Source organism: Ranitomeya imitator, chromosome 1, assembly GCF_032444005.1.
Source record: "Ranitomeya imitator isolate aRanImi1 chromosome 1, aRanImi1.pri, whole genome shotgun sequence".
Taxonomy (NCBI): domain Eukaryota; kingdom Metazoa; phylum Chordata; class Amphibia; order Anura; family Dendrobatidae; genus Ranitomeya; species Ranitomeya imitator.
The window spans coordinates 968816888-968832841 of NC_091282.1; the positions used below are offsets into that span (position 1 = coordinate 968816888).

At 43.1% G+C, this 15954-nt stretch overlaps 1 protein-coding gene across 1 annotated transcript in view; it reads left to right on the plus strand.

Annotated features, from left to right (window-relative positions):
* The window catches only part of ZGRF1 (zinc finger GRF-type containing 1), a 149851-nt gene that overhangs the window by 83259 nt on the left and 50638 nt on the right, over window positions 1-15954 (plus strand). The window contains exons 12-13 of the mRNA XM_069743830.1: window positions 8733-8914; window positions 12291-12487. Coding sequence (XP_069599931.1) covers window positions 8733-8914; window positions 12291-12487 — 379 coding nt within the window. The remainder of the gene's footprint in view (window positions 1-8732; window positions 8915-12290; window positions 12488-15954) is intronic.

The window sequence follows — 15954 nt, forward strand, 5'->3', positions numbered from 1 at the left end:
ACGTACAACAAAAGACCGACCGTCACATGAATTGACCAATTTATTTGCTCAGCATTCTCAATATTTTATGTTCTAGTGCAGTAGTGCAATTTAATTTTCATATTTTATGTTTGCTACAGTGTGCTACTTTTTGTTTGATTGTATGAGTTGGTGACTCTAGGTAAGCACCTGTTCAGACTTATTTGTTTGGATGTGACGGTCAGTTTTTTTTTTTTTTATATATTTGTATTAGCCTTCTGACTGAGCACTCTGCCCCTTAGCCTCAGGTGTTTTTAATTGCAGCAGAATCCTACCCCTCCACAGAGATAGAGACTTCAGTCCAAGAGAGGATTCACATTATGTTCCCATAGAGATTTAGACTTCAGTCTAAGAGTGGATTGGCATTAGGTCCTGGCAACAAGAATCATCTTAACATGGCTGCCAGGTACACATGAATTGGTAAAAACTCACTGAAATAAAAAATATATCCTCATAAATCACTGAAAAAAGGCAGAGATGCTTGCCTGCCCAGAGCCCAAAACAAATGCACTCAGGATGCAGTGGACCAAAGTAATTATGGCAACACAGGTTCAGCAATACCAATAGAATAATCACTCTCAGCCTACCAAGCCATGGAGGGGGTGATTGTTTAGTATACTAGTGCACACAAAAAAATCTCCAATCTGTGTGCGGTATAATTCACACAAGTATTGCAGAGCATCCGGCTTACAGCCTATTACCAACGCCCATACTTTTAGATCAGGTGGGCTTCCCAGTGCCTCCCAAATGCATCCTGTGTGAACAGAGGCCACAATTATAGAGCCATCTGGGCCCAACTGCACCCTGAAAAATAAAGTGCACAAAAACATATCATTACATGTAAGGTATTAGTTAATATTATGGCCACAATACGTAAGCTCGCAACCCACGTCACGGGTCCTACCACTAAACATCAAAAAACTCACTGAAAGAAAAAAACTGGAGATTTTTTGGTGTGTACTAGTATACTAAACAATCTCCCCCTCCATGGTTTGGTAGGCTGAGAGTGATTGTTCTATTGGTATTGCTGCACCTGTGTTGTTGCCATAATTACTTGGGTCCACTGCATCCTGATAGTGCATTTGTTTTGGGCCCTGGGTAGGTAAGCATTAGTGATGAGCAATATACTCGTTGCTCGGGTTTTCTAGAGCAGAGGTCCCCAACTCCAGTCCTCAAGGCCCACCAACAGGTCATGTTTTCAGGATTTCCTTAGTCTTGCCCAGGTAATAAGTGCATCACCTGTGCAATGGAAAGGAAATCCTGAAAACATGACCTGTTGGTGGGCCTTGAGGACTGGAGTTGGGGACCTCTGTTCTAGAGCACGCTAGGGTGGTCTCAGAGTATGTGTCTGCTCGGAGATTTAGATTTCCTTGCCACAGCTGCATGATTTGCGGCTACTAGACAGCTTGATTACATGTGGGGATTCCCTAGCAACCCCCACATGTACTCAGGCTGGCTAGCAGCTGTAAATCATGCAGTGTGTCAACAAAAACTAATCTCCGAGCACTCACAAAAACTCAGAGACCACCTGAGCGTTCTCTGGAAAACCCGAGCAACGAGTATATTCGCTCATCGCTAGTAAGCATCTCTGCCTTTTTTTTCAGTGTTTTTTTTTTATACATGAATTGGCCAATTTATGGGCTAAGCTTTCTGCACTAAAAATATGAAAAATTCAGTAGTGCAATTCAAGTTTTCAGATTTCATGTTTGCCATAGCGCTACAATGGCTACTTTTTGTTTGATCAGAGACGTGACTGACACAAGTATCATTACAGTTATCAGAGATATGTGGTGTAATAAACTGTCCTCCATCTTATGGACATTGTGAAGACTCCCATTAAATGACTACAAGCAGAGATTTTCAAAACTATGGGGGTTTCGTACATATAATGCTTTTTGCTGAAACAATATTCAGTTCTACTCCTCCTATAGTTGGCAGTAATTTTCCTAAGTAAACCAGGGTGTGTGTTAGGGTATGTGCACACGTCAGGATTTCTTGCAGAAATTTTCCTGACAAAAACCGTACATTTCTGCCAGAAATCCGCATGCGTTTTTACCGCGATTTTGACGCGTTTTTTTGTGCGTTTTTCCCCAAATGCATAGAATTGCAGGAAAAACACAGAAAATCCGCAAAAATAATGAACATGCTCATTTTTTTTACCGCGATGCGTTTTTTTCGCGGAAAAAACGCATCCATGTGCACAAAACATGCAGAATGCATTCTAAATGATAGAATGCATAATGTATGCGTTTTTAATGAGTTTTTATAGCATTTTTAGCGCGAAAAAACCTGTACGTGTGCACATACCCTAAGAGTTTTTCTTGAACTCCTATTGCTACACAAAGCTGGGAAAGATTCAGCTAGTCAGTTTTTAATCACTTAATATTCATAGAACTAATAGAAAAGATTAGCTGGATAGAAAGGCAAAATGAGCAATTGTAAGCGCACAGTGCTATATAATATGATTATATTAATATGATTATTCCAGTAGATTAAGAGGATAGAAATATTGATGGGTTGGCTTCTTTAAACCACGCTAACATTTACACAAGTTTAGGAAATAAAATAAACAGGAGTTCTTCTGTAACAGCGTGTTAAAGGGAACCTGTCACCCCCAAAATCGAAGGTGAGCTAAGCCCACCAGTATCAGGGGCTTATCTACAGCATTCTGTAATGCTGTAGATAAGCCCCCAATGTAACCTGAAAGATAAGAAAAAGAGGTTAGATTATACTCACCTGGGGGGGGGGGGGGGGGGGGGGCGGTCCTGGTCCAATGGGCGTCCCGGGTCTGGGGCCTCCCATCTTCTTACGATGACGTCCTCTTCTTGTCTTCACGCTGCGGCTCCGGCGCAGGCGTACTTTGTTTGCCCTGTTGAGGGCAGAGCAAAGTACTGCAGTGCGCAGGTTCTGGGACTCTGACCTTTCCCGGCGCCTGCGCAGACAAAATACGCCTGCGCCGGAGCCGCAGCGTGTGAAGACAAGAAGAGGACATTATCGTAAGACGATTAGGCGCTGGACTGGACCGCGATGCCCATTGTACCGGGACCAGCGCCCCATGGTGAGTATAATCTAACCTCTTTCTCATCTTTCAGGATACATGGGGGGCTTATCTACAGTCATGGACAAAAATTTTGAGAATGAGACAAATATTAATTTTTCCAAAGTCTACTGCTTCATTTTTTCTAATGGCAATTTGCATATACTCCTGAATGTCAGTGATCAGCTTAACAGCAATTACTGTACTTGCAAAGTCAATATTTGCCCAGGAAATGAACTTTAACCCCCAAAACACATTTCAACATCATTGCAGTCCTGCCTTAAAAGGAGCAGCTAACATCGTTTTAGTGATTGATCCATTAACACAGGTGTGGGTGTTGATGAGGACAGGGCTGGCGATCAATCAGTCATGATTAAGTAAGAATGACATCACTGGACACTTTAAAAGGAGGCTGGTGCTTGGTATCATTGTTTCTCTTCAGTTAACCATGGTTATCTCTAAAGAAACACGTGCAGCCATCATTGCACTGCACAAAAATGGCCTAACAGGGAAGAGTATCACAGCTACAAAGATTTCACCTCAGTCAACAATCTATCGCATCATCAAGAACTTCAAGGAGAGAGCTTCCATTGTTGTCAAAAAGGCTCCAGGGTGCGCAAGAAAGACCAGCAAGCGCCAGGACCGTATCTTAAAACTGTTTCAGCTGCGGGATCGGACTACCAGCAGTGCCGAGCTTGCTCAGGAATGGCAGCAGGCTGGTGTGAGTGCTTCTGCACGCACTGTGAGGCGGAGACTCTTTGAGCAAGGCCTGGTTTCAAGGAGGGCAGCAAAGAAGCCACTTCTCTCCAGAAAAAACATCAGGGACCGACTGATATTCTGCAAAAGGTACAGGGAGTGGACTGCTGAGGACTGGGGCAAAGTCATTTTCTCTGATGAATCCCCTTTTCGATTGTTTGGGACATCTGGAAAACAGCTTATTCGGAGAAGAAGAGGTGCGCGCTACCACCAGTCTTGTCTCATGCCAAGTGTAAAGCATCCTGAAACCATTCATGTGTGGGGTTGCTTCTCAGCCAAGGGAATCGGCTCACTCACAGTCTTGCCTAAAAACACAGCCATGAATAAAGAATGGTACCAGAATGTCCTCCAAGAGCAACTTCTCCCAACCGTCCAAGAGCAGTTTGGCGCCCAACAATGCCTTTTCCAGCATGATGGAGCACCTTGCCATAAAGCAAAGGTGATAACTAAATGGCTCATGGAACAAAACAGAGATTTTGGGTCCATGGCCTGGAAACTCCCCAGATCTTAATCCCATTGAGAACTTGTGGTCAATCATCAAGAGACGGGTGGACAAAGAAAAACCAACAAATTCTGGCAAAATGCAAGCATTGATTATGCAAGAATGGACTGCTATCAGTCAGGATTTGGTCCAGAAGTTGATTGAGAGCATGCCAGGGAGAATTGCAGAGGTCTTGAAGAAGGGTCAACACTGCAAATATTGACTTGCTGCATTAACTCATTCCAACTGTCAATATAACCTATTGGTACTCATAATATGATGGCAATTATATTTCTGTATGTGATATAAACATCAGACAAACACTAATAAAAACCAGAGGGCAGCAGATCATGTGAAAATATAATTTTGGTGTCATTCTCAAAAATATTGTCCATGACTGTACAGCTTCGATTTTGGGGGTGACAAGTTCCCTGTAATTAGAAATGGCATGTACAGTAATAAATGAGATCAGATTAGAGAATGCCGTACTTTTAGGTCCATGGGTCATGGTCTGAGCATGAATCGTACTACGTGTACAGGCCGCTGGTCTCCTGGCTCGAACTTGACTGCCTCGTAGACATACAGTGAGGTTTCGGTCAGGAGACCTGTGCTCAGTCCAGGTTCAGACCGTGACACACAGATGTTAGAATTCCGCCTTCTCCAAGACTGAGGAGCCTCTGATGCCCAATGTGTTTAGAAATAGAGACTTTTTTTTTTTTTTTTTAAAGGAATCTCTAACTGGTTTTTTGCTACTTTATCTGAGAGCAGCATAATGTTGTGGCAGAGATTCTGATTCCCGTGATGTAACTTTTTGAGCTGCTTGCTGTCTTTTTTTTTTTTTTTTTTTTTTTTTTTTAAATCTGTTTTACCTGCTGCAGATCAACCAGTTATCTGACAGCTGAGCTCTGTATTACTCTGCCCACCCCACAATATAACCTCACCCATACCACTACAGAAAGCTGACAATCAGAGGTCTAGCTAAGGGTTCAGCTCAGAATGGCACGTGTGGGCTAGGGGGACAAAACATCTGAGTGGGCCTGTAATCCTAATCACAACTATGGTGGCACACCCCAGTCGTGGGTATAGAAAATCTCAGCAGATGACCGTGCTGTTATCTAATATATAAATGAGCAATAAAGAACCTATGGGAGCTTAAACGACTATTCAATTGTACATCTTCGTATATAAATAAAGGATATCGTGACTGCCCAGTTGGTACAAAAGTGCAAAAAGACCTTTTATTTCTTTATATTAACAACAGGGCAAGAAAGTCAAAAATCATTTATACAGTAAGATTACATCACACAAAATATAATCATGATTGAAAACCAGAGAATGACAATGCAACCATGGAGCGACAACACAGGCAAAAAATAGTAATTAGGACAGGAATAAATACCATTAGTATTGCGTGGAGAGTGCTCTCTAAATATGTTCCTCTTATGCTATTCTGGATCTTGCTATGTTTTCATATCTAATATATAAAGCTGAATGTGTGTGTATGTCCGGGATTGGCATCTGCACCGTCGCAGCTACAGCCACAAAATTTTGCACGTCTAGACCCCGAGAGCGTCATAGGCTATGTTGTGAGGCGAAATTTTAACCCCGCGCTTTCCAATTCACCAAACAATTTTGCCCCTATCTACATAATGGGGGGAAAAAGGGAAAGGAAAAGTGTTGGAGGCAAATTGACAGCTGCCAGATGTGAACAAGGGGGACTTAAAGAATGAGAGCGATGGCGCAAAAGAGTATATACCGTTCAGTTGCTAAGGTGGGGCCCCGACATGGGATGCTCACCACACACGGGGATATGAACACACACACAAAATGCGCCACACATTACCACGTGCTTGAACACATATACCACCCTCAGCACACATTTCACCACACATACACCAACCTCGCCACATAAAAGTCGAAACACCAAAGTCACCACTCAAAACTCGCCACGCGCAAAATTCACCACATGCAAAACTCGCCACGTGCAAAACTCACCTCATGGAAAACTCGCCACACGCAAAACTTGCACACGCGGAAAAATTACCACATGCACAAAAGTTGCAACACATGCAAAAGTTGCCTCACACAAAACTTGCACATACTCAAAACGCACCACACACAAAACTCGCCATGCGCAAAACTTGCTGCACACAACTTGCTTCACTAACCTGTCACATGCAACTCGACACACAAAAAGTTGCTTCACGCATGTCGCCACACAAAACTCATCTCACAAAAGTCACTACATGCATGTCGCCACATGCAACTCAACACACACAACTTGACACATGAAACTCGCCCTAAAACACAAAGTCTGGTATTATCCTTCAAAAATAAAAATCTGATTAATAAGCAGACAAACTACAAGAGCAACAAATGTACCATATAGGAAATACGGCAGCTGTCAGTCACATGACCTGTCTATTATGTGTATGTGTGAGCTAATATATACTGCCAGGGGGAGGGCTTCCTGTTGGCTGGGGATTTATCAGGCTGCCAATTTAACTTGGGCTAGGTTCACACTTGAGTTGTGCAGTCCGTTCAACAAATCGTTAAACGGACTGCACTAACGCAAGTGCCGACTTTGGCACTGTGCTAGCGCAGATGGAACATCTGCTAGCTCCATCTGCGCTAGCAGTGCGCTAGCAGTGACTGACCCGGAAACGCTGCAGCCCGCGTCTTGGGTCCGTCACTCAATGACGGCACATCGCTAGCGCACGCCCATTGTGGGCGTGCGCTAGCGATGCGTTCGCCATTGCAAGTAATGACGGCGTTAACAGACTGCACTACACTGCGTTATGCCGTGGTGTAACGTAGTCCGTTAAATGGGTTCACACAACGCAGTGTGAACCCAGCCTTACAAATACTGAGGTAAAAATACTGACCAAATAACGTGTGAACGCGGTCTAATACAGGAGGAGATGACACAGATATATACTTTATACAGGGGAGATGACATACAGGTACATACTATATACAGGGGAGATGACACACACACATATATATATACTGTATACAGGGGAGATGACACACAGGTATATACTATATACAGGGGAGATGACACACACACATATATACTATATACAGGATGAGATGACACAGCAGGTATATACTATATACAGGAGGAGATGACATACAGCAGGTATATACTATTTACAGGGGAGATGACATACAGGTATATACTATTTACAGGGGAGATGACATACAGGTATGTACTATATACAGGGGAGATGACATACAGGTATATACTATATACAGGAGATGACATACAGGTGTATACTACATATAAGGGAGATGACAAACATGTATATACTGAGGGGGAAATGAGAGGTGTGAGGTGAAAATGAAATGGTGTGCGTGCAAAATGAGGAGTGAGGGAAAATAGTGGCGTGATCGGAAAATGACAGATGTGAGGTCGAAATGACAAGTGTTAGGGGGAAAATGAGAGGAGTGAGGGGGAAAATGAGGAGTGAGGTGCTATAACTAACCACAGATATTTACTACGCCCAGGCAACACCGGGCTCTTCAGCTAGTTGAAAATAAATCTATACAAGGTAGTCGAGCATATTAGCAGAGCACTGAAAGATGCTCGAATAACACCTTATCAGCGCACACTCGCCCAACACTATTGCCCTCCGAGTTAAACAAGTTTTATTTAAAATAAAAACGTTATATACTAGCCAATCCAGAATCCTGACAAGGGCCTTGCTGGTGATGGAGTGGCTGAGGCCGGTAGCGCACGCACAGGATGTCAGAGTCCCGGCACGATGATGTCATCGAGCCGCTCTGGAATTCTGACGTTCTGTGTGTGCTCCAACATCTTGGTCACTCAGTCACCCTGCCGTTCTGTAGACTGCAGGCAGTATGTGATCTATGGGCTGCAGAAAGAAGAGCGATAGTTCAGGAAGATTGCCTCCCTGCTCTACTGCACAGCTTGGCTAAATCAGCTACGCACACAGATAGTCAAGGCTAGTGGTAGCTCTGAGTGGCCCCTCTGAGCGTGGGGCCCAGGGCAACTGCCCGCTCTGCTGCCAGTCAGTGGTAGGATTGGAGTCATGTGGTAGTGTGAATGGGGTTATACAGAGCTCATGAATATGCTTGATTAGCTGGCAGTAGGTTACTAGTCCTCTAAAAATAATCTGCTGAAAAAAGTGATTTTATCAAATCAGCAGCAAGCGACCCAGTAAGTGATTGCTGGAACAATTTTTTTCTGTCTCCACATCGTGCTGCTTTCAGAATAGGTGGCAAAAACCTCATGACAGATTCCCTTTAAATGCGATGTAGAATGCTTTTCCCTCTGTGAACATTTGTAATACCTCATTGTGATCTGCAGGTGTCGCTCTTACTTTTGAGCGGTTTGTGTCACCATTACAGATAAGTTGTTGTATATCTCATTCATTTAGCAAATGTCACTACAACACATTCCCTCTTTCTGTGCAGAGCATTTAAATATAATCATGTACGAGCTGTCACAGAGACTGCACAAAGCTTTCTCCAAAGTTGATATGTCTTTCTATACCTCAAGCGGAGACGAGACACTTGGGAACTATAATGCTGCTCCCATTTGCCTTCATCAGCAGCGAGCTAAGCTTGTAATGGTGAGAAAAGAAGGCCCCAACAAGGTAAGTTGTTCCTGTCCATGTATTATACATTTACATTAGGTGGAGTAGGTGTACAAACAAATATAAAATACCTAACAAATTTACCGTTGTATTTAAGATTTCTTTTGGGTGTGTGTATATTGTTACTGTACTTGCGCACCTGTTATTGTCACGCACAGTGTAGAAAAGCTTGTTTCACACTTCCGTCAGCAGTGTCCCGTCGTAAAGTGTCACGTACCGACGGACGTTTAGTAAATAGTGTTGAAACGGACGCAACGTGTGCAGTAATTTGAAATTTGACAGATGCGTCGTCCGAATCTTTCCACGGCGGAAGTTGGGAGTCTATAAACACCCAGGTCCAAGTATGTCAATTAGAGCCGGAGAAAGTTTGGCACTGGTCAGAGTCAGAAGGGTTAAGCAGGTGTTTGCAATGCCAGACACAGAGACCTTCTACAGCTGGAGCGCCCCATGGGGCCGTGGGGAACTCCTGTACCGGGTCCGACACAGCTGTTCTTAAAGAGGAAGGTCACGGCAGCAGTGACTCGGTCCGTGGTCCTGGGCGTCCAATAATAAAGCAAGGTTTTTGTGGTAAATGGGGATTGTTTGTTACGCCACCCGTAGTGTTCGGCAAAGAGACGCTGCAGTTCAGATCCTCTAAGGCAGATGGTGATGCAGCAGAGTTAGTGCAGCTGTAGTGTAGGGATATAAGATGGCGGTGGTGGCTATGCCGGGCAGGTGGGATAGGAATAACGCAAAGGACACAGCAAGGTGCAGTTTCCAGATTTTTTTACTCACAGTTCTTTATGGCACCCAGCCGGGTGTGCTGTCTCTTCTGGGTCTGTGGCCCAGCAAACTCCCAGGTAGATTGGAATACACCTTTCCAGGACTCCGTTCATATGCCTTTCTCTAGCCGTCTCTCTATGCTAGCTTTCCTCTAATCCTGCCCAGCACCTTACCCACAGTGTCCGAAGCCTGCAGCCATGAACCTGATCAGGTGATGTCCTCTGAGTCCCCTGGATTCTATCCGGCTGCCTTTTTGGCGAAGTATGGGTGGATGTGGCTGTGCCTCTTGCCACAGCCTACGGTTTCTTAGCTAGACGTGTAATTTCTCACGAAGTTGGGGCCAGTCCCTTGACTGTGACTTGGTCTCTCCATGTCTGGATGTGGGCCCCACGGGTGGCTTCTGCACTTCCCCTAGGACCCCTTCTTGCCTCTGGAGCTTCGTTCTGTCTCTATTTCACATTTCTTCTGTCTGACTGTCAGGAGCTGCAGACCTGCGCATCTGTTCAGCTCCACTTCCTCCCTCCTCTTCACTTTCCCTCCTAATTAGCTCCTCCCCTACTCTACCTACCCCACCCACTCCCAACACTCATTCCTATCCAGCCTGGCATGAGTCCTTCCTCCCGCCCAGGTGCCCTGACTAAACTGTTGTGTGTTGGATGTGAGTGTTAGTCCTGGGTAGTGCTCCCTCCTTACCTGAGAGTGGTATCCCACACCTCTGGATGAGGTGCATTATCTCTGTGGCGACTGAACCCCTGGGGCGCCTCACAGCCTCGGACACACCCGTGACAGCTTGGTACTGTGTGTGATGTTAAGTAACAGCCACTTCTTGTGCACTTAGTTTTATTGGCTGGCAAGAGGATGTAGGTGGTCTACTTAGCTACTGGAGAAGTGCGGCCACCAGCACTGGACGTTCCCTAAAAGGAATTAAAAAAAAAAAAATCATCAGGGGGAACCCATGACAAGTATGAAACTGTAATCTGTAGACACACAAGCTTTGTTTTATTCGTCAATATTTCCTTGACTCTTCTCCTTGCTCCTTTCCATTGAATACGGTTTAATCTTCTCTGTCTCATAGACCAATAATAGTTTTACCAACTTTCATTCAACATGTAAACTGTAAATATAGAACCACTGTGAAAAAAATAAAGTAAAATGTGTGAAAAAAAAGTTTTCTATTTGAAAGTGGTGTCTGAGATTAAACAATTTGACGTATCAGTTGGGGTCTGACACCAGTGGAACATTGCTGCTAATCGCTGGGCATGCAGGGTGTCAGACCCCATTTATCTCCTATTGATGACCCATCCTCTTCATTGCACCTATGCCAATCCCTATCTGAATCCTGAACAAGGCAGCCTCATAAAACTGACCCCCGCGGACTGGCCATAATACTCAGTAACCACACAATAGTTTGATTTCATAAATGTCAAATACATACCATCTGCCCCAAAAATATGGATGTTTGGTCCTGTGCTGACATCTGTGTTTTTCATCATATGTAATATCACGGACTGTTGTTCTTCAGTGGGTTGGTTCAGAGTTTCATCAATGTTTGGTCAGTTTTAGTTTTCTACACTAAAACGACTGTTTGTTGTTAATTTATTTTTTCATAAAAAAAAAAAAGAGTTGTAAAGCTTCTCCTATACATCACAATGTTAATCACCATCAGCACACGGGTTACATATTGATGCCATCCATGTGCTGTATGTGATTTTCATGGATACATAGACTTGTATGGATGTTTTTTGATCTGTGACTTAGTAAAGAAAAGTTCTCATGATTTTTTTTTTTTTGTGGACAGAAGGGGCGGTGTCTGCAGAAAAATCAGACATTTGAAGAGCTCCACAGATTATTATGTGTACATATTCTGTCTGTGAAAAACAAAGATTGCGTGTGTGAAAAAGGCCTAAATAAGAGCGTTTTCATTGCCCTTAAAGGGAATCGGTCACCAGGTTTTTTCTGCCCCATCTGGGAGCAGCATAATGTAAGGGCAGAGACCTTGATTCCAGTGGTGTGTCGCTTAGAGGACTGCATGCTGTCATATTGATAAAATCCCTGTTTTATTAGCAGCAGATTTACTAGTTCTTTGAATGTTGAGCTCTGTATAACCCCGCCCACAACCCCACAACACTGATAGGCAGTTTTCTGTCCATGTACAGAGTACACAGAAAGCTGCCAATCATTGGTGTGGGCGGGGTTACACAGAGCTCATGAACATGGAGGACTACATAGCAGCAGGTTTACTAGTCCTGTAGTGATGATCTCCTGCTGATAAAACCAGTGATTTTTATCAAAGTTACTGCAAGCAGCACAGTAAGTGACACATTTCTAGAATCAGTTGCTTTGTTTGCACTATATTGCTTGCAGATTATTGGGCAAAAATCTGGTGACAAGATTCCACTTAAGAGTATATTCACACATAGGCAGTAGTCTTTAGCATCTAAAAACATGCGCAACTTCAACTCCCATCCGAATATGCATGTTCTTTTTAGACAAACTTGTGAGAAACTGCTTCTATTGTTTTTTTTGTGTTTTCTAATTATTTCATTGGTAATATTTGCATTTCAAGGAAGAAATCTTAACATATGATTTTAAAACACATTTCTGTCTATAATAGGGGCGCTTCTTTTTTGCGTGTGATGCTTCCAAAGCCAGGCAATGTAAATTCTTTAAATGGCTGGATGAATTAAAAGTGATGCATAAAGAAAGGGACAAACCTGAATCCCGAGTGGTCCTGGCGGATATGAAGAGTCTGTCCAGTTATGTCAGATGTCAGAATATAAGCTTGTATGAGGAGAGCCAGCTCATTATTAGGTATGTGCTAGCTACCGTACCTTTATGTACTTATCATTGATACAGTCTCTACTATTTGGGCTTTACAAGTATTAACCCTTACAGATAAAAAAAATATTGTAAAATATTTTAACATCTATACTTTTAACATTGTATAAACATATAATATTTAATTTGTAGCATATATGCAGGTTCCTGTGATCTTCTTATTTTTTTTAGACCTTGGATAATTGTGTAACAAATGTCTCCTGTATAACATATGGTACAACGCAGCAGAATATCTAACCAGTTATGTTTTATGGTGGTTATAATAGTGTCCTCTCGAATATAGAATTATATATCACCAATTTTAAATAATTTCTAAAAAGTGTGGATAACATATGGTAGTCAGCACACTCATTTCTACTCTGACCCAACCTCCTGTAAGGGGTACATCACACCTACATAAGGGTGTGACCTTGATACTGTGTAGCTTCACCTACCTCCCTAAACGTTCCCAGAACCCTTTAATAGCCAGATATTTTCCCTTTCGTAGTTTTTCACTGGCTGTGGAGTGAACCAGAGAAAAATCCAAGCAGTCAAGATCCATTTTAAAGTGTTCCCTCAGTTAGTAAGAAAAAAAACTATTATAGGAGCTGCACTAAAATCAATTTTCTAATTCACTTTCATTACCGATTTTGCACTTTAAGGGCTGTCCTCGTCTATCCTTTTCTGGAGCCTCATTACTGCCCAGCCTTGCCTGTGCAGCATTGGTCGCGCAATGGGCCTGCATAGAGGTGGCCGGGATTAGGAGATTCAGGCTCCAGAAATCCCACTAGATCTCACTGCAGCGGTTACAAGCTCACTTCAAAAGTTTGTAAGCCCAGCACATTTGGCAACCATGGCTAGAACACAGAGATGGCAAGAATTGTAAACAAGAACATTGATAAAAATTGTGCTAATGGTAGAACAAGGGCAATTTTTTTAAGCTGCTTGTTTTTACAAGCACTGTACAAACCTACCCATATAGGAAGACGCTGGTTAGATGGTAACCTGTGGATTGATGGGTATTAGTGATGAGCGAATATACTCGTTGCTCGGGTGGTCTCCAAGTATTTGTTAGTGTTAGGAGATTTAGTTTTCCGTGCCACAGCTAGATTATTTGCGACTATTAGACAGCTTGACTACATGTGGGAATTCCCTAACAACTAGGCAACACCCACATGTAGGCTGGCTAATAGCTGTAAATCAAGCAGCTCAATCAACAAAAACCAAATCTCCCGAACACTAACAAATACTCGGAGATCACCCGAGCGTGCTGGGGAAAACCCGAGCAACTAGTATATTCGCTCACAACCACCAGGACATCCAAACAGAAATCTGGTGTGAATAGGTGCCTACTAAGAGCAGCCATTTCCATATGTAACAAACAAAGTAACACTCTGTAGCACTATAACTTGCAATCAGGAAATTTGATTTGTATTACTATTCTAGACAATTAGAAAAGTTGAGAATACCTGCTGCCGGGTGCACATGAATCAGCCAATTTATGTGCTAAGTATTCTCAATTTTTCTAATTTCCTTGAACAGTAATGCAAGTAAAAATTTTATGATTGCATGCTATACCGCCACAGAGTGCTACATAGTACACAGCTAGGGAACATTTTATAAGATTATTAGTGAAGAGCGAATATACTCGTTACTCGAGATTTCCCGAGCACGCTCGGGTGTCCTCCGAGAGTTTTTTAGTGCTCGTAAATTTGGTTTTATTGCCGCAGCTGAATGATTTACATCTGTTAGCCAGCATAAGTACATGTGGGGATTCCCCAGCAACCAGGCAACCCCCACATGCACTTATGCTGGCTAACAGATGTAAATCATTCAGCTGTGGCAATAAAAACTAAATTTCCGAGCACTAAAAAATACTCAGAGGACACCCGAGCGTGCTCGGGAAATCTCGGGTAACGAGTATATTCGCTCTACACTAAAGATTATCTCGGCACAGGAACATTTCATTGAAACACATTCAATTGTGGGAGTTATTATACCAAGATCTATTGATTTTAAAATGAACTTTTGTTCATGGGACAGCCACTTCAAAATGGTACTTTTTGGCCTCAATGAACAAAGGTATGTGTGGGGAAACGAGGGCACAGAATTTCAGAAAAAACATCTCACTAACCATTAAGCATGGTGGTGGATCACTCACACTTTGGGATTGTGTTGAAGCCAATGGCACTGGGAACATTTCACGGGTAGAGGGAAGAATGGATAAAATGAAATTTCAACAAATTCTTGATGCAAACAGAACACCATCTGTTAAAAAGCTGAAGTTGAAAAGAGGTTGACTGTTGTGAATTCTGTGGCCAAGCTCCCTCCTGTGGTCGAGAGTGGTACTTTGGCTGGTTCTGTCTGAGCTTCCTTTGGTGGATGAGAGTGGTACTGCGGCTTCTGAGTTTCCTTCCTCAGGTGATGAGGTTAAGTCGTTGGGTGCTGCTCTATTTAACTCCACCTGGTGCTTTGATCCTGGCCTCCAGTCAATGTTCTAGTATTGGTCTTGCTTCCTCCTGGATCGTTCCTGTGGCCTGTCTAAACCTGCATAAGCCAAGTTCTGCTTGTGTTGCTTTTGTTTGCTATATTTTCTGTCCAGCTTGCTATATTGGTTTTTCTTGCTTGCTGGAAGCTCTGAGACGCAGAGGGAGCACCTCCGTACCGTTAGTCGATGCGGAGGGTCTTTTTGCCCCTCTGCGTGGTTTTGTAGGTTTTTGTGTTGACCGCAAAGCTATCTTTCCTATCCTCGGTCTATTCAGTAAGTCGGGCCTCACTTTGCTAAATCTATTTCATCTGTGTTTGTATTTTCATCTTTACTCACAGTCATTATATGTGGGGGCTGCCTTTTCCTTTGGGGAATTTCTCTGAGGCAAGGTAGGCTTATTTTTCTATCTTCAGGGCTAGTTAGTTTCTCAGGCTGTGCCAAGTTGCATAGGGAGCGTTAGGCGCAATCCACGGCTACCTCTAGTGTGGTGTGATAGGATTAGGGATTGCGGTCAGCAGAGTTCCCACGTCTCAGAGCTCGTCCTATGTTTTTGGTAATTGTCAGGTCACTTTGTGTGCTCAGAACTTCAAGGTCCATTGTGGTTCTGAATTACCTGTTCATAACAGTTGACTTCTACAAATAAATAATGATCCCAAACACACATCAAAATCCGCAATAGACTACCTTTAAAAGGCGCAAGCCGAAGGTTTTACGATGGCCCTCACAGCCCACTGATTGAATATCATTGAAAATCTGTGGCTAGAACTCAAAATAGTAGTTGATGCAAGACGACCCAGGAATCTTACAGAACTGGAAGAACTTTCTGAGGACAAATAAATGAAAATACCTCAAACAAGAATTAAGGTCTCTTGATTGGCTACAAAAAGCGCATTTACAAGCTGTGATACTTGCAAAAACGGGTGCTACTAGGTACTAACCATCCCTTTCGTAATTATTTTTAAATGTCAAACAT